This window comes from Cervus elaphus, chromosome 17 (assembly GCF_910594005.1).
Source record: "Cervus elaphus chromosome 17, mCerEla1.1, whole genome shotgun sequence".
NCBI lineage: Eukaryota > Metazoa > Chordata > Mammalia > Artiodactyla > Cervidae > Cervus > Cervus elaphus.
The window spans coordinates 20,690,832-20,710,523 of NC_057831.1; the positions used below are offsets into that span (position 1 = coordinate 20,690,832).

Below are 19,692 nucleotides of genomic sequence, written 5' to 3' on the forward strand. Positions count from 1 at the left end.
CTGCAGTGCGGGAGACCCGGGCTCGATCCCTGAGTCAGGAAGATCCCCTGGAGAAGGAAATGGCAACCCACTCCAGTATTCTTGCCTGGAGAATCCCATGGAGGGAGGAGCCTGGTAGGCTACAGTCCATGGGGTCGCAAAGAGTCAGACATGACTGAGCGACTTCACTTTCACTTTCAAACAACATATTAATAGTTTTAAGGGTTACAAACATGGTAAAACTGTAAATAAATGGAAGACAATTATCAACACAAAAATAGGGACTTTTAGTGATAATTTCATATTCATTATTTAAACTGGTTGGTAGGTACATGAGTGTTCTTTTAAGCTTTATTCTTTATACCTTATTCATATTTAATAGTCTATATTTCATATTTATTAAAGTAATTTTTAAAAAAACACTTATGTTGGTGAAGGTTAAGGAAAAGAGGCAGCTTTATATACTGCTTATGAGAATATAAATTGCCATAACCTGAAAGGGCAACTTGGCAGTATATATAAAAATTTAAAATACATCTACCTTATGACTTTGTAGTACCATGTCTAGGAATTTGTCTTTCATCTATATATTTATGGGAAATGGGATATCTGTAATATATCCATCTGAGCATTTAAAGTAGTAGTCAACTTCCAAATAGCCTCCTTCAGAGTTGTATCACATAAATTAAGTGTATCAGTGCAATGAAATTATTGACAGTTTTCAAAAAGAATGAGACAAATCTATACTTATAAGAATGATCTCTAAAATATATTTTGAGTGAAAAAAAGTACAAAATAGTGCATATACTATACTTCCCTATACAGCAATGATGATAAGTGGTCAACTTTATTTGTGCATAAATATGTGTGAGTGACTGGTGTACAGAGATCGGAAAGAGTCTTATGTTTCAATTTATATGTTTTTACAGATTTTGACATTCCTACTATTCAGAAGAACAAATATATTTTCAAAGATAAAATTTAAATAAGAGTTAAGTATAAAGAGAAGATAGGCAGTAAGGAAGAAGGAAAAACACCTGGAAGCCTGGAAGTCTGAAAGCAGTGTGTTAATACAGAGGAAAACAAAGGAGCTGAAGGCGAGATAGGTTTAACATTCCTTGAGACTCGTGTATTTCCTCTTGATTCCTAGACATAAGGCCTGTATTATGGTAGTTAAGAATTCTTCCTAGCAAGAATTGTTCATTTAACCTCATTGAACTTTTGTATGGATTATACTGTACTGATAGTAAAGACGTGCCACTACATACATATTTCCCCCTTTCTAGCTCATAGTAATAAATTCATTCTTAAATTATACCATTTTAGGTATCCATCATACTTGGCACCTGAGGTAATTGCGCAAGGAATTTTCAAAACCAGTGATCATGTGCCAAGTGAGAAACCATTGCCTTCTGGCCCCAAATCAGATGTCTGGTCTCTTGGAATCATTTTATTTGAGCTCTGTGTGGTATGTATAAAGAAATATTAAACTAATAAAAATAGTGTGTTTATTAGAAAAATATTTTGGGGTAGGAAAGCTATTTAGTAATAGCATCTTTTTATCTTTTTTTTGCAAATTGACTAGATATGGGGATAAAAGGCTGAAATCTCAATTTGATTTTTTAAAAAATTCCTCTTGACAATTTACTTGTATATTATTTTGGTATACCTAGAAATATTTGTACCTGTACTAAGTATTAAAAACTTACACTATATTAAGTGTAAAAAGCATATTTAGAAATATTTGCACTAAAACTGTTACACATTTTGGTATATTCATGCTCTCTCTCCCATCTATGGTATTCTTTCTTCCTTAAATATCTTTTTCTCCCCTATTCTGTCTTCATTAAGACTCACTTATTAAGAGTTGGCTTTTTATGAGGCCTTCCTGAAATATCCTCTATATTTATTTGTGTAATAAAGACTATACAGCTATTGTAAACAAAGGAATTAAAAATGCAGTAGCTTAGAGAGTTCCCTGGTGGTCCAGCTGGTTAAAACTTCGAGCTTCCAATGCAGGGGGCACAAGTTGCATCCCTGGTCAGGGAACAAAGATCCCACGTGCATGCAGCCAAAAAAATAAAATGCCAATATCATCATAATAAAGATTTTTTTTAATGCAATGCCCTAAAGAACACAGATGTTTTTCTCCCTCATATAACAGTCCTCTGAAAGAGTGGGCTCTGTTCCACAATGTCATGCCAAAACTTAGGCTATCAGAGATCGCTCTGAAAGAGGCTGCTTTATCCTCCTTTTTAGCCATAAGAAAAGGAGAGGAGTGATTCTTGGTAACTGTCTTTAAGAAAATGATATAAAAGTTATAGGTATCCACTCTACTTTCCACTTGACAGTTTACTCGTGTGGCCATAGAGAGGTGCCTGGTAGGTAGATGAGGATGAGTTTGGAGGGACAGCTAATATTTTGTTGATTCTGCCTCCAAGTACCTACCATGGTTAGTCTCTGTTTTCTTTGCTCTCTTCTATTTTAGCATTTGTTGTATTTGTCTACTTGGGCAATGAGGTCTTTAGGGGCAGACAATTTTATTGCTTATGTGTTGTTCTGTCTTCCAGTGGATTTTTAAAGTATTTTTGAAAATATTAACTCATTGATCTTTACCATATCTAAGGATTAGGATGATATTATTTTCATTTCGTGTGTTTTGTGTACCAGTTCAACAGCAGCAGTAGTAAAAGCACAATAGTTAAGAGACAGGCTTTCATAGTCAGAGAGAACTTGGTTTAAAATCTTAGGCAACAAAGTGTAGTTGTGTGGCTTAAGGTAACTAATGTAACTTCTTAAGGCTTTGGTTCTACTTTCAAAAATAATCATATCTATATTGTAAAGCTATTGGAAAAATTAAATGAAAACCATATATAAAGTACTTAGTATAGGGTATTATATCACAGTACATAAATGTTAGCTTTTATTATTAACACTTAAATGTTAACAATAACTTGGTAGCTTATACATTGGCATTGTTTTTTGTAAGGGAAAATGCCAGACTTGCTGATTCTTTGCTGTCCTTTGTCTAGACCATCTTACTTTTCATTGGTATGAAATTACAGTAAATCTCATTTTTGTTTAAAATCATAGCCTAAATGAAGAATTTTCTTGGAATGTAAAGTATACATAAGTGTAAATGTGACAAATGTAGCTTTTCCTTTTTATTACCATTACTTATAGTTAAACTACTTATGATCTGGGTATTTCTTTTTTTTTTTTTTTTTCTTCTTTTTTTTTTTTTTTATTAAGCCGCCCCTGGCTCCATGTCCTGTCTGCAAGGGACCACACTGGAGGAGAGACTGCCCCCAGAGGCGTAGGTCTCAGGGGTCGGACTCTCAAGACCATCAGGACTGAAGGTGCCGGGGGGTCCCCACACAAGCTCCCGTCCTAATTACACCTGAGGAACCCCGGGTATTGATAACGGTGGGAGGCCAATCCATCAATTTCCTTTTAGATACTGGGGCAACTTACTCCGTGCTTACTGAAGCCCCTGGCCCACTTTCTTCCCGATCCGCTTCCATAATGGGACTGTCTGGACGAGCCAAAAGGTATTATTTCAGTTATTCTCTATCTTGCAACTGGGATTCTGTGCTATTTTCACACGAGTTTCTTATTGTGCCAGAATCACCCTCACCCCTTTTGGGGAGGGATATACTGAGCAGGGTCCATGCCTCTGTTTTCATGAATATGGAGCCCTCGCTTTCTCTCCCTTTAGTTGAACAAAATGTGAATCCTAGAGTATGGGCTGATGGAAAATCTGTGGGTCGAGCACAAAATGCTATTCCTGTGGTTGTCAAACTCAAAGACCCGCACTTATTTCCACATAAGAAGCAGTATCCCCTGAAACCTGAGGTTAAGGAAGGGTTAAAGCCCATCACTGAGAATTTAAAAGAGCAGGGAATGTTAGTTCCCTGTAACAGTCCATGCAACACTCCTATTCTGGGTATAAAGAAATCAAATGGTAAATGGAGACTAGTTCAAGATTTATGAATAATAAATGAGGCTGTGGTTCCTTTACACCCCGTGGTGCCTAATCCTTATACTCTATTGTCTGACATTCCTGAACGAGCCAAATATTCCTCGGTAATTGATTTAAAAGATGCCTTCTATTCAGTGCCTTTGGCGGAGGAAAGTCAATTTCTATTTGCCTTCGAGGACCCCACGCAGCCAGCTTCTCAGTTAACCTGGACAGTTTTGCCCCAGGGATTTCGTGACAGGTCTCACTTATTTGGACAAAGTTTGTCACGAGATCCACAAAACTTTAATAGCTCTGAAGCGGTGGTGTTACAATATGTAGATGATATTTTGCTCTGTGCTGAGACAGAGGAAGCTTGTTCACGAGCCTCAGAAGATTTCTTAAACTTTCTGGCAGGCTGCGGTTACAAGGCATCAAGAGAGAAGGCTCCTGGGTATTTCTTATATGAGTAATTCAGTTCAACAAATGTTGATGAGTATTTTCTGTGTGTATAATAATACAACAGGAATAAACTGTGATTAAAATGTATTGTCAAAGAGCCTATAATGTAATGCAAATCCATAAACTTTGAAGATAGGCACAAAGAACTGCATGAGTTATAAGAAAGGAAATATTAATTCCATAATAGGGGCTTTATGACATTTTAAGAGGTACTCAAAGTTTAGACAGTCCAGGTTTAGGATGGTTTAAATCTTCCTCTACCTCATCAAACCTTTAGATTTCATACAAGATATTAAATATAAATTAATAAGTAAAATGGATAGGAGCCATATCCTAGGAGACTTTGAATGCCATATTGAGAGGATTATTTTTATATAAGGTAGGGGGGACATTTAAAGTTTTTAAGCAAGCTGAAATCAAACCTGCAGTTTTAGAAGATTAGTTTTTTTAAAGGTGGGTCTTTTAAAATTTAATTTCTATTGGACTATAGTTGTTTTACAGTGTTGTATTAGCTTCAGGGGTACATCAAAGTGAATTAGTTATACATACACATACATCCACTCTTTTTTAGATACTTTTCCCATATAGATCATTACAGAGTACTGTATAGCACTTACTGTGTTTTACAGTAGGTCCTTAATAGTTATCTGTTTTATATATAGTAGTGTGTATTATATATGTCAACCCCAGTATCTCAATTTATCCCTCCGTCCCCTTACCCCCAGAAACCATAAAGTTGTTTTCTACATCTGTGACTCTTGTTTTGTAGGTAAATTCATTTGTACCATTTTTTTTAAATTCCACATGTAAGCAATATTATACAATATTTATGACTTTGGTTTCACTCAATATGGCAATCTCTAGGTGCATCCATGATGCTGCAGATGACATTATTTCATTCTTTTTCATGACCGAGTAATATTTCACTGTACATATCTTCTTTGTATTTCATTGTACCACATCTTCTTTATCCATTCCTCTTTCAGTGGACATTTAGGTTGCTTCCATGTCCTGGCTATTGTAAATAATACTGCAGTGGGCTTCGGGGTGCATGTATCTTTACAAATTATGGCTTTCCTGGGATATATGCCCACTTAACCATATGGTAGCTCTATTTTTAGTTGTTTAAGGAATCTCCATATTGTTCTCCATAAAGGCTGTACCAGTTTACATTCTCACCAACAATGTAGCACTGTTCTCTTTCCTCTACACCCTCTCCAGCATTTATTATTTATAGATTTTTTGATGATGGCCATTCTGACCAGTGTAAGATGATACTTCATTGTAGTTTTGATTTACATTTCTCTAATAATTAATGATGTTTGGCATCTTTTCATGTGCTTTTTGGCCATCTGTGTGTCTTCTTTGGGGAAATTTCTATTTGCAAATATTTTCTCCCATTCTGTGGGTTTTTTTCATTTTGTTTATGATTTCCTTTGCTGTGCAAAAGCTTTTAAGTTTAATTAGGTCCCTTTTGTTTATTTTTGTTTTTCATTACTCCAGGAGGTAGATCAAAAAAGATCTTGCTTCAATTTATGTCAGAGAGTGTTCTGCTTATGTTTTTATATAAGAGTTTTATGGTATCTGGCCTTACAGTTAGGTCTAGAAGATTAATATTGATAGTAATAAAGAGATTGAAAAGAGAGAGAGGAAGGGCAATTTGTTTTCAATGATCTCTCCACCTGTAGTTCTAATTTCATAAGACTTTAAGAAAGTTTTTTCTTCTCTATTAAAAAAAAGAAAATCAGAGCCTCTTTCGCTGCATAAAGACCAAGCTGTCTTCTTACACCTTCTCCTTCTAAGTCTTTTTAAATGATCATACAAGTTTACTTTGTTTATAATAATAGAAACATAATAATAGCCAAAATTTATGAAGCATTTTCTTTATGCAGAAAATGCTAAGCAGTTTTTTATACATCATATAACCTTCACCACAACCTACATGGCATGTATAGTTAATATTCCAATTTATAAATGAGAAAAGTGAGCCTTTAAGTGGTCAAGTAATTTACCCATAGTATATAACTCATGGTGGAAAGTCCAGCTTGACGCACAATAGTTGCTCAACGCATAATCATTGAAGTTGTGCCTGATTCAAGACTGTTTTTCAAGGAGCCCTCTGAAACCCACTAATAAGGAAACAACTAAAATATAACATATGTATCTTAAAATAAAGGAATATACCAGTTACTATGGAAAACACAAAGATGCTTGTCTTAAGTCATTTTGAGAAGAGGAAAAAATGTTGTGAATATTTCTTAATGGAGACAACAGATTACCTGGATCATGATATATAAGTAAGAATTAGTTGGGTAGATGAAAAGGTAATAAGACATTTTGGTCTCTTAATCAAATAAGACTCCTGGAGTCCCTCTAGACAACCAGATATATGTGGGTCTCAAAAATGAAGAATGCTTGAGATCAAACTAAAATGTAATGATTATTAGATATACAAAATGTTTAAATGGTAAGCATTATGCAACATTTAAAAAATGTATGTCACCAATGATTTTTCTTTAGAGGAGCCAATTCAAAAAAATCTGATAAAACCTCTGAAGAGAAATAGAGATAATTAAAAAATCATTTTCAGCAATGAAAAATAAAACCTCCCTGGGAAGAATATGTAAATGTTAACAAGAATTTCTTATATCTTTTATGTAGGGAAGAAAATTATTTCAGAGTTTGGATATTTCTGAAAGACTAAAATTTTTGCTTACACTGGGTAAGTGTCTCACAATTGATTATCTTTCAGTTATAAATATAATCTTTAGTGAGAGTAATTATGCACATAGAGAATGTGTTCATCAAAATAGTGACTACACTGAAATATCTTCACTTTCTTCAGTTTTCCAATGATCAGTGATAAGCATTAACAGGACAGTTTAAGCACCCTTGAGGTACTATAGGAGAGCTTTTCCTTATTCACTGTAAGGAATTATAATGTCCTGGGGTGTAATCTTAGCCTTATGATCTAGCCAACCAAACTAACTTTTGAATCAAAATATGAACTTATAAAATTGTACTTCTCTGTAGCAGTTACCTTCAATGTGCTATAACCTTTGAGCTTTCCATTTAGTGAATTATATGTAAGTAATGACCGAGGAAGAATGTTTATTTTTCCTTGTAACAAGCTCATATATTTCACATGTGTATAATCCAAATACTTGTAATTCACATTTATAAATATTTGTGTAATCCACTTTAGAGTAGACTAAGTTAAGGACGTATGGTAAAAAAAGGAGAGAAAAACAGTGATAGAGCACTTTGTATAAAAGAGTGTCAGATTGGTGTCCAGGTTAATAAAGTCTACAAATATGGATGTGTATAGAATAATATTAGTGAATATTAAATAACAATGAATTGTAAATAAAATTGTATAAAATTTTACAATTTTATCACTTTTATTTCAAAGATTGGTAATATGGCTATTAAGGAGTCTTGGAGATCTATAAATGGTGTCTATAGGCTAAACCTTATAGTTTAAAGACCAGAAAAATGTGTGTACATTCTTCAATTGTATTTAATAAAAGCAGTCTTATAATCATAAAAATAAAATAAAGCCTTTTTTCATTTATTAAAACATATAAGGAAACTTGACAAAGTCTCAAGCTTTTTAATATTCCAAGTTCCAAAATTGCATTATACAATTTAAAATAATGTTATTAAAGTTTAATTCCCAGTCTGGTAAGTTGTAAAAGCAGCTTTAATTCATGTAATTTTCCTCTTTTATAGGCTGTGTAGACGACACTATAATAGTTCTGGCTGAGGAGCATGGTTGTCTGGACATTATAAAGGTTTGTCATTAATCTGTTATTGAAAATTTATTTTGCATACTTGGGATCCAGTAGCAAACTATTTTAAAGCAAAGGCTTACCGAAGAAGTCAAAACTTCTTAAAGTAGAAAATGATGTAAGAAATATAAATTTTTAAGTGGATTGTTTAAAATAATTACTTTCTCTCTCTGTTTACCAGGAGCTTCCTGAAACTGTGATAAATCTTTTAAAGAAGTGCCTCACCTTCCATCCTTCCAAGAGGTTGATATCAAGATTTGGGGATTATTATTGAGATCTTAACATATAAGTACTTAATTTTTTAATACTAATGGATTAAATAAGAATATTAACATGTAATAATGTATGATTGATATTAGTATCATAAATGTTAGTTTTGGCTTTAATGTATGGTCATAAGAGAAGAAAAAAATAATTAAAACATGATCAGAAAGCTGGCATATACCAAAGGCAGCCACTAGTTCATTTTCTAAACTATGGAAGGTAGATATGCCCTAGATACAATGATACGAGAAAAGTGAGAACAAAAGTTTATTGCCAAATAAACATTGTAGAAAAACACTTAGTGAGTTAAGTTAATAATTGTTGATAATGTAAAAGGATTTCTTAGAAGTTTTATTATTTTCATTTGATGATGTCACTGTTACCCATTCATTTGTCCCTAAACTCTGTAAGTATGTAATATTTGGAAATAATAGATTCTAATTTATCTTTATGAAAACATCTTTATCAAGACATGTTCGAATGAGAGGAATGGTATTAAAAGCATAGTTTTGGGTAAATATACCACATGAATTTAACTCAGACCATTATATCTACTACTGTGGGCAGGAATCTCTTAGAAGAAATGGAGTAGCCATCATAGTCAACAAAAGAGTCCAAAACGCAGTACTTGGGTGCAGTCTCAAAAACGACAAAATGATCTCTGTTCATTTCCAAGGCAAACCATTCAATATCACAGTAATCCAAGTCTATGCCCTGACCAGTAACGCTGAAGAAGCTGAAGTTGAATGGTTCTATGAAGACCTACAAGACCTTTTAGAACTAACACCCAGAAGAGATGTCCTTCTCATTATAGGGGACTGGAATGCAAAAGTAGGAAGTCAGGAAACACATGGATTAACAGGCAAATTTGGCCTTGGAGTACAGAATGAAGTAGGGCAAAGGCTAATAGAGTTTTGCCAATGTTTCTATGACACACGGGTCATAGAAAAAAACACCCTCTTCCAACAACACAAGAGAAGACTACACATGGACGTCACCAGATGGCCAGCACCGAAAGCAGATGATTATATTCTTTACAGCCAAAGATGGAGAAGCTCTGTACAGCCAGCAAAAACAAGACTAGGAGCTGACTGTGGCTCAGATCATGAACTCCTTATTGCCAGATTCAGACTTAAATTGAAGAAAGTGGGGAAAACCACTAGACCATTCAGATATGACCTAAATCAAATCCCTTATGATTATACAGTGGAAGTGAGAAATAGATTTAAGGGACTAGATCTGATAGACAGAGTGCCTGATGAACTATGGATGGAGATTCATGACATTGTATAGGAGACAAGGAGCAAGACCATCCCCAAGAAAAAGAAATGCAAAAAAGCAAAATGGCTGTCTGAGGAGGCCTTACAAATAGCTGTGAAAAGAAGAGAAGCGAAAAGCAAAGGAGAAAAGGAAAGATATAAGCATCTGAATGCAGAGTTCCAAAGAATATCAAGGAGAGATAAGAAAGCCTTCCTCAGCGATTAATGCAAAGAAATAGAGGAAAGCAAGAGAATGGGAAAGACTAGAGATCTCTTCAAGAAAATTAGAGATACCAAAGGAACATTTCATGCAAAGATGAGCACAATAAGGCACAGAAATGGTATGGACCTAACAGAAGCAGAAGATAGTAAGAAGAGGTGGCAAGAATACACAGAAGAACTATACAAAAAGATCTTCACTAGCCAGATAATCACAATGGTGTGATCGCTCACGTAGAGCCAGACATCCTGGAATATGAAGTGAAGTGGGCCTTAGGAAGCCTCACTACGAACAAAGCTAGTGGAGGTGATGGAATTAAAGCTGAGCTATTTCAAATCCTAAAAGATGACGCTGTGAAAGTGCTGCATTCAATATGCCAGTAAATTTGGAAAATGCAGCAGTGGCCATAGCACTGGGAAAGGTCAGTTTTCATTCCAATTCCAAAGAAAGGCAATGCCAAAGAATGCTCAAATTACCACACAATTGCACTCATCTCACACGCTAGTTAAGTAATGCTCAAAATTCTCCAAGCCAGGCTTCAGCAATACATGAACCGTGAACTTCCAGATGTTCAAGCTGGATTTAGAAAAGGCAGAGGAACCAGAGATCAAATTGCCAACATCCTCTGGATCATCAAAAACACAAGAGAGTTCCAGATAAACATCTATTTCTGCTATTGACTATGCCAAAGCCTTTGTGTGAACCGCAACAAACTGTGGAAAATTCTGGAAGAGATGGGAATACCAGACCACCTGACCTGCCTCTTGAGAAATGTGTATGCATGTCAGGAAGCAACAGTTAGAACTGAACATGGAAAGCAGATTGGTTCCAAATAGGAAAAGGAGTACGTCAAGGCTGTATATTGTCACTCTGCTTATTTAACTTACATGCAGAGTACATCATGAGAAACCCTGGGCTGGAGGAAGCACAAGTTGGTATCAGGATTGCTGGGAGAAATATCAATAACCTCAAATAGGCAGATGACACCGCCCTTGTGGCAGAAAGCAAAGAAAAACTAAAGAATCTCTTGATGAAAGTGAAAGAGGAGAGTGAAAAAGCTTGCTTAAAACTCAACATTCAGAAAATTAAGATCATGGCATCCGGTCCCATCACTTCATGGCAAATAGATGATGAAACAGTGGAAACGGTGAGAGACTTTATTTTTTTTGGCTCCAAAATCACTGCAGATGGTGATTGCAGCCATGAAAGTAAAAGACACTTGCTCCTTGGAAGAAAAGTTATGACCAACCTAGACAGCATATTAAAAAGCAGAGACATTACTTTGTCGGCAAAGGTCCATCTAGTCAAAGCTATGGTTTTTCCAATAGTCATGTATGGATGTGAGGGTTGGCCATAAAGAAAGCTGAGCACTGAAGAATTGATGCTTTTGAACTGTGGTTTTGGAGAAGACTATTGAGAATCCCTTGGACTGCAAGGAGATCCAACCAGTCCATCCTAAAGGAAATCAGTCCTGGGTGTTTTTTGGAAGGACTGAAGCTGAAACTCCAATACCTTGGCCACGTGATGTGAAGAACTGACTCATTTGAAAAGACCCTGATGCTGGGAAAGATTGAAGGCGGGAGGAGAAGGGGATGGCAGAAAATGAGATGGTTGGATGGCATCACTGACTCAATGGACATGAGCTTGGGTGAATTCTGGGAGTTAGTGATGGACAGGGAGGCCTGGCATGCTGCGGCTCATGGGGTCGCAAAGAGTCAGACACGATTGAGCGACTGAACTGACTGAACTGATACCACATTAAGAGAGTAGGAAGAAAATCAGAAGATAGTATTGGTTTATAATTTTATTATTCAATTAGGATATTCAGTGAAGCAAGTTTATAATGGTCAAGCTGAATGTAAAAAATGGAGATACTCATATGTAATAATATTTGATAAGTTGTAAAGTACAAAAAGCACAAAAGAGCTAAAAAAGTCAGTATTTATTTATAATCATTTGATTCTTTTTTAAAGGTGTATATCTAGACTCTAATAAGGAGAGCTTTATTATTTTCTATGCTAATGAGGTGTTCATGACTTTTAATTATTCCCTTTTAGGTGTAACATTACTCAAGGAACATTTTAATGACTTTCATTCATGTGCTGTATTTTAAATGTGTTTCTTAAGGCCAACCCCAGATGAGTTAATGCAGGACAATGTGTTCAGTGAAGTGTTACCCTTATACCCTCCCTTTATCAAACCTGCCAGCCTGTTTTCTTCTTCTCTGAGATGTGCTGATTTGACTCTGCCGGAGGATATCAGTCAGTTGTGTAAAGGTAATGATAAAGAATACTAAGAATAGAAGCCATGTGTTTAAAGGAAGTACCCTTATCCTAATTTCAGTTTTGAATTTGTCAGCAATATATATTAATATTAGTGAGACTTTTTGGATACTTATCTGAGAATTAAGTAATTTTGGAAGTGGTTAAAATATAACCTAACATTTTAATCCTTTAAATTTAAATTACTTTGGAGCAAGGACTTCTAAGAATCAAAGAAAGGAAGTAGTATCAAACAAAAAATTTTTTCTTATTATGTAAACCAGGGTCCTAATCAGATCTGGTTTTCAATGGAATTTCTGTTACCTCAATATTTACATAGATTTCATAAAATTTATTATAAATTATCTAAAAATCATATTATTGTTAAGTGCATTATTATTATATTCCATGTTTGTAACAGAATACCACCTTTTCTCTTTTCATTCCTCTCTAAAAATTACAGCTCTCAAAATGTGTTTTTTAGTGACACCAGTTTATATAAAAAATTATCATGACATAATCATGGTAGGAAATACTAAATATTCATTCAGTCAGATACTTACTGAGTTTCTACTATGTTCAATACACTATATCTTCAAGTATCATTTGTGCCAACTGGGGAGGTAAACAGACATTCAATCACATAGTTTCTTTTGTAAATGAAGATCCAAGACTTCCTTGGCAATCCAAGTGGTTAACATTCTGCACTTCCTATGTAAGGGGGATGGGTTCAATCCCTGGTGGGATAACTAAGGTCACACATGCTGTGTGGAGTGGCCAAAAAAAAAATTAAGTGAAGGTCAGTATGAACATAGTACAATGGAATCAAAGCCTCTGTGAGACATCAAGACCTTTAAAAGAGGCAGAAATTGTCTCAAGACAAAGCATGGGACAGGGTGTGCTGGTTGCCTACTCAAGTGCTTTTTTTTGCCCCTATTTCTTTCCTGCAGGGCTTGGTATATCTAGTGTGTGTGTGTGTGTATCTCCCATATATATATGCCTATGTATATATATCTCTGATATAGAGGATAAAAATCACACTTTTTTCTCAAAAGAAGCTGGATGCACAACCAGTATGCATTTCTGCATTTAATCCTCTATGCATTTTGTAATATGAATATTGTAAAGGGAATCTTACTGTGTTCTTCAGATTTTACTTTTTTAAAATGTCAGCTATTATTGCCTGTTGCCTTTTAATAAAAACAGAAGGTGTAAGAGCTATTTTTAAAAATTTTCCATTAATAGATATAAACAATGACTACCTGGCAGAAAGATCTATTGAAGAAGTGTATTACCTTTGGTGTTTAGCTGGAGGTGACTTGGAAAAAGAGCTTGTGAACAAGGAAATCATTCGATCCAAACCACCTATCTGCACACTCCCCAAGTAAGGAAAGAAAACATCTCTTGGAAATGAGAGAAATCTAGTAATAACTTTTTTTAATTTGATCGTTTTTCCTTTTGGTAGGTATACATTCTAGCTAAGTGATTGTGAAAACAATTTGAAATCAATACCTTGCTTTCTTGTCAGGAATTTCTTTTTTTATTCAGTTTTTCCATTTTTTAAAAATTTTATTTCTTAATTGGTAGAAAATTGCTTTACAATTTAGTGTTGGTTTCTGCTGTACAACAACACAAATCAGTCATATTTATATATATATATATATATCCCTTTCCTCCTGAGCCTCCCTACCTTCCTCCAGTCTCACCTATCTAGGTCATCACAGAGCACCAGGCTAGGTTCCCTGTGTTATTTAGCAACTTCCCACTATTTTACAGATGGTAATATATATATGACAATGCTGCTTTCTCAATTCATCCCACCCTCATCATCCCCCTCAATGGACATGAGTTTAAGTAAACTCTGGGAGTTGATGATGGACAGGGAGGCCTGGTGTGCTGCAGTCCATGGGGTCACAAGGAGTCAGACACGACTGAGCGACTGAACTGAACTGATTTTCCCCTGTGTCCACAAGTCTGTTGTCTACTAGGTTCATTATTACCATTTTTTTTTTAGGTTCCATATATATGCATTAATATACAATACTTGTTTTTCTCTTTCTGACTTAGTTCACTCTGTATAAGAGGCTCTAGGTTCATCCACTTCACTACAGCTGACTCAAATTTGTTCCTTTTATGGCTGAGTAATATTCCATTATGTAAATGTACAACTTCTTTATCCATTCATCTGTTGATGGACATCCTGGTTGCTTCTTTCCTGGCTATTGTAAATATTGCTGTAATGAACATTGGGGTACATGTGTCTTTTAGAGTTCTGGTTTTCTCTGGATATATGCCCAAGAGTGAGATTGCTGGGTCATATGGTAGATTTATTCCTGTTCTTTTAAGGAATCGCCATACTGTTTTCCATAATGGCTGTATCAGTTTGCATTCCCACCAACAGTGCAAGAGGTTGACCTTTTCTCCACGTCCTCTCCAGCATTTATTGTTTGTAGATTTTTTGTTGATAGCCACTCTGACTAGTGTGAGGTGATTCAGTATATAGTTTTGATTTCCATTTCTCTAATAACAAGTGTGAGCAGCTTTTCATGTGTTTCTTGGCCATCTGTGTGTCTTCTTTGGCAAAATGTTTGGTAGGAGTTTCTAATTGCAGAGTTCTTATCAGTGCTTTTGTTATTTTTAAAACTACTGTTTTTAATAAATTATTTGTTTTATGATCTATTTGAAGTAAAGGTATTATTATGGAACATCTCACAATAGTTGGTGATCAATAAAAAAAATAGTACAAATAGAACGGTAATATTTAAGGGAGTTAATATACTAGGCCAGTATGCCCATTATGAGGAACTATTTTTTTTTTTTTTACTTCTAATGATATTTTAAAATGTACTGAGAGACCTCATTGCTTGTCCTAGAGATATCATGGTACTAAAGCACTGTTGAAAAACTGCAGAATTGTATAAGGTCTTAGACACAATCTTGTAAATTACTTAGAGTTAAATGACAATACAATGCTAAGAGCCAAAACTGTTAATTGTTCCATTGCTCATCATATTCGTTCATAAAAATGAGAACCTACATTTCTTTCCATCAGTACTTTAAAGTTTTAATTTTAGGTTTTAGGACTAGATTTGATCTTTGTAGGTAACTATAAAAACCATCTGCTGATCGTTTTTTTCTTCGTATGTAAATTTTAGGTTAATTGTTTGAATACGGCACTAATTCTGTACATTTCCCCCCTCTTAAACTGATTCTTAAATATTAACTTCAATTGTACTGTTCACGTGATGAATTAAGTAGAAAAATCAGAAATAAGATGATGGCAATTCCAAGAGCAAATGCTTTGAAGGATATAAAAATTAATTCTCTAAAATTCTAAATATGTTTATTACTCAGTAATCTTTCTCCTGAGAAGTTATCATCATTATCATTTTATTTTCTTCCTCCTTTTATCATTTTTTACCTATATAAAGTTGCTCAGGAACATGTTACATACTGTCAGTGTAATTTTATCATTGCACCTGCAGGAACAGTGTAAATCATATTCTTGTATCCCTAAAATGCTTTGTATTCATATACTGTATTTATAGGGGCCTCCCGGGTGGCTCAGTGGTAAAGAATCTGCATGCAGGAGTCTTGGGTTCAGCCTCGGGAAGGACCCTGAAGGAGGAAGTGGCAGTCCACTCCAGTATTCTTCCCTGTAGACATGGGCAGAGTTGCCTAGCAGGCTGCAGTCCATGGGGTTGCAAAGAGTCAGACACAACTGGGTCACTGGGCACACATGCACTGTGTCTATACAAACTCAACATATATTTAAAAATGATTTTTTTGGAGAAATTTCAACCACCAATTACAGATTTTATTCAGTCTAAAATTTCTTTCTTTCTTTTGATAAAGAGATTTATGATTTAGAGTGAATTTTATTTTCTAGAAGAAACAGTAAATTGGATTTCTGTGCTCATTAAACTAACTTATTTTTTAAATCTCTTTTCAGTTTTCTCTTTGAAGATGGTGAAAGCTTTGGACAAGGTCGAGATAGAAGTTCACTATTAGATGACACCACTGTGACTCTGTCATTATGCCAGCTAAGAAATGTGAGAATGGAATTTTGGCAAATCTGCTTCAGACCTTTTTCCTTCTTCCCTCCCTCCCTTAGTGGCTTCTTCTTCTTTTTTTTTTTTAATAAAACCTTACAGATACACATGAAGCCTAGATTTCTTCCTGGTATCATAAAATATGTGAGCATTTCTTTAAGATATGTGCCCAGGAGTGACATTGTTGGAAAATAGGATCTGCGATCAGTCTAGTATCTATTGTTGTGTTTTCTGTTCACAGAAATGATCTTATCACTTTATCTTTTTACCATCATTGGATAAGGGTTCTCATTTCTCCATATATGATCCACATATGATCTTATCAAATTCTTAAAAAATTATTATTCTAAAAGGTGCAAAATGGTATTTTGCTGTAATACTAATTTTTAATTACCAGATTATTGTACAGTTATGAGCCCTTTTATATTTTTTGTGATTTGCTTACCTCTTCAGTATATTACTAGTTTTTAATCTCTTGCCAGTGTTTTTGAATGATTTCTTATTGAGGATTTTAAAAATGTATTTATTTACATAGTCTTTGTTGGCTATACAGGCATACCTCAGTTATCTCACTTAGCTTTATGATGTTTCTTGCTCTAAAGTTAGTTTTGTTTGAAATTAATCTAGCTATCCTAGTTTTCTTTTAATTAGTGTTATTCATGGTATATCTTTATTCCTTTACTTTTAATGTATCTATTTATATTTAAAGTGGGTTTCTTTCAGATAATGTAGAGTGTGTCTTTCTTACTACTTTTGAAGGAAAATTTTGTTGGATACAAAATTCTAGTTTTTTTTTTTTTCTTTTATACTTTAAACATTTCACCCCACTCTCTTGCTTGCATGGTTTCTGAAGAGCTGTCTGATGTAATTCTTATCCTTTTGCTCTATAGGTAAGGTTCCTCTTTTAGTTTCTGTCAAGGTTTTCTATTTGTTATTTGAGTTTTTGCAGTTTAAATATGATATGCCTAGACATAGATTTTAAAAAAATTTTTCCTGCTTGATGGTCTCTGAGCTTCTTGGGATTTTTCATTTGGTGTATGTCTGATTTTAAAATTTCTGTCATTACTTCAAATATCTCTTCCATTTCTTTCTCTCTCCTCTTGGGTATTCCTGTCACACATAGGTTACATCCTCTGATTATTCCTTAGTATTTTCATCTTTCTGCTTATATTACCTACCTCTTCTTGCATGTGGTTCATTTTTTCCCTTATAACCTTTAGCATTTTAATCAGTTATTTTAAATTCCTGGTCTGATAATTCCAAAATCTCTGCCATATGTGAATCTGGTTCTGAAGAGTGCTTGGTCTCTGCAGAATGTCTTTTTTATACTTAGCATGCCTTACAATTTTGGGGGTGGGGGAGAATGCAACATGATATATTGGTAAAAAGAACTGTAATAAATAGATCTTCAGTGAAAGATTTCATGTTTATCTAGCTGTTTACTATTTGTGTAGCTTTTTTGTCAGAGTAAAATCCTCAAACGCCAATGTTCTTATCTTCCTTACTGTCTTTAGATTTCTCTGGAGACACAGAATCTGAGGCTTGCAGTTCTTTCAGCCGGAATTTCCTGTATCATACAGAAACTTTGTTGTTGCTCAGTCACTCAGGGTCCAACTTTGCAACCCCAGGGATTGCAGCTTGCCAGGCTTCCCGGTCCTTCACAGAAACTCTACATATGGAAATAAGATAGGGGAGGGAAAGTCGATTGAAGGGCTAATCCTATCATTAGGTCTCAGTGTTTTAGTGAGGCTGTGTCTCTGGGCTGTGGAACTCTCAGCTTCCCTCCTGTTACTTGAGGTGAGACAGGAAGGCTAGAGAGAGCAGTAATTGGGTATTTCTCTTCCCCACGTCAAGACTAGAAGGACCTAGAATTTTGTATTTCCCTTACCGCAAGTCATTTAGGCTCTGGTAAAATAGTTTCCCTGAAGAGCAGGCCTTTACTTAAGACAACAAGATACCCTAGGAGTAGTTCAAAATGGTTATTTTGCCCCTTCTCATGCAAGAAACAGGAGGGGATTTTTCTTAGACCTTCACCCTGAGAATATGTTGGGATTTACGGGGGTAAAACTCAAAGAAGTGTGAAGTTTCCCTTAGGTCTGGGCCTCCACAGGCTTTTATCTCTCAAGCTCCTATTATCTCTCAAATTGCTCAATCTGCAGCAGTCAGTTACCCTGCAAGTGTTTTACCAGGCTCCAGCAGTGGCTTCTGTTCCAGCTTAGTTGTGATTCTTTATATTTGTCATTGCTCCAGTTTTCTGGGTAACATTTTGCCCTGATTCTGATAGTTCTAAAGAAGGTTGTAATTTTCAGTTTTTTCAGCTTCTTTCTTGTTGTTAGGGCAGAAAGGATGACTTCCACGCTGATGGAGTATTGGTCTGAGGACCAAAATTTCTAGCCTTTTTATTTTTAATCACCTATGTGCATCCTCAACCGTGTCCAACTCTAAAGATAAAATAGGTAATTTCCCTTGTCTGTCTCTAGGCTAGCAGTTCAGCACCCTCTCCCCATGCACGCACGCGCACGTCCTCCCGGAGTTCTTTCTTTTCCTGGATGTAGCAGGGTCTCCCTCCAGTTTGACTGCCTGTGAATTAAGTGCCTGAGGCTTTATCCTGTTGTACTCTGAAACCCTTGTCCACAGTCCTCAGTGTCCTTTAGGACTAGCTTAGCCCCTTTCTCTCTAAATACAGTTTTGTGTCTTCTGTCACTGCATTTTCATTACTCTTATAGGCGTTTCCTCTCACTTAATATTTTAAATGTTATGGAGTAGGAGGATATTAGAATCTCTTTCCTGCTTAAATGCCAGCAACAGAAAATTAAAATATATAATTATTACATTTGATATTCTAAACTTACCATCCCTTTGAAGTGAAAGCCTGTGTACAGTGGATAAAATAAGTAGCGATGCAAGGTGGTAAAAAATAAAATGTATCCAAAATATATGTTTCAACTACTTTTATTTAACTCTCATTTTGTTTCTTTAATTTAAATCTGATACAAGTGATATGAATACAAGTTAAATGAATGTGGACTTTAGTTTTATTTCCCCAATTCCCTTACAATTCCACTTTTGAAATTTAAAATACTTTTTTCTATAATTATTAAGAGAAAATTTTAATGTTATTAATTTTTAAAATAATATGGAAATGAATAATAATTTTACCTTATGCTTCTCTGTGTAAGAAATTTTGCCTTTTGTAAACCTTTAATATGCTAAATTTTTAGCTAGAAAAAAAGCAGAAAAGATATTAACTATATTTATGACTTTCAGGACAGTAAAACTTAAAAATGTAAGTTAATAATACAGTAAAATTTGTGAAAATTTTAGTTTTCAACTTAGAATTTTAATCCATGAAAGAAATACCTAAACTCTTAAAAGCAAAATGGGAAATGCATGTTCAATTTTAGAGAAAGGCTAGGCATAAAGTCACTTTTTATCAGATTCATAGT

The 19,692-nt window shown here is 34.9% G+C and overlaps 1 protein-coding gene across 3 annotated transcripts in view; it reads left to right on the forward strand.

Annotated features, from left to right (window-relative positions):
- The window catches only part of TBCK (TBC1 domain containing kinase), a 195,072-nt gene that overhangs the window by 54,531 nt on the left and 120,849 nt on the right, over positions 1–19,692 (forward strand). For all 3 annotated transcript variants that reach the window (XM_043870827.1, XM_043870829.1, XM_043870828.1), the window contains exons 6-12: positions 1,306–1,447; positions 7,061–7,121; positions 8,132–8,193; positions 8,372–8,433; positions 12,061–12,209; positions 13,440–13,578; positions 16,147–16,246. In XM_043870827.1, coding sequence (XP_043726762.1) covers positions 1,306–1,447; positions 7,061–7,121; positions 8,132–8,193; positions 8,372–8,433; positions 12,061–12,209; positions 13,440–13,578; positions 16,147–16,246 — 715 coding nt within the window. The remainder of the gene's footprint in view (positions 1–1,305; positions 1,448–7,060; positions 7,122–8,131; positions 8,194–8,371; positions 8,434–12,060; positions 12,210–13,439; positions 13,579–16,146; positions 16,247–19,692) is intronic.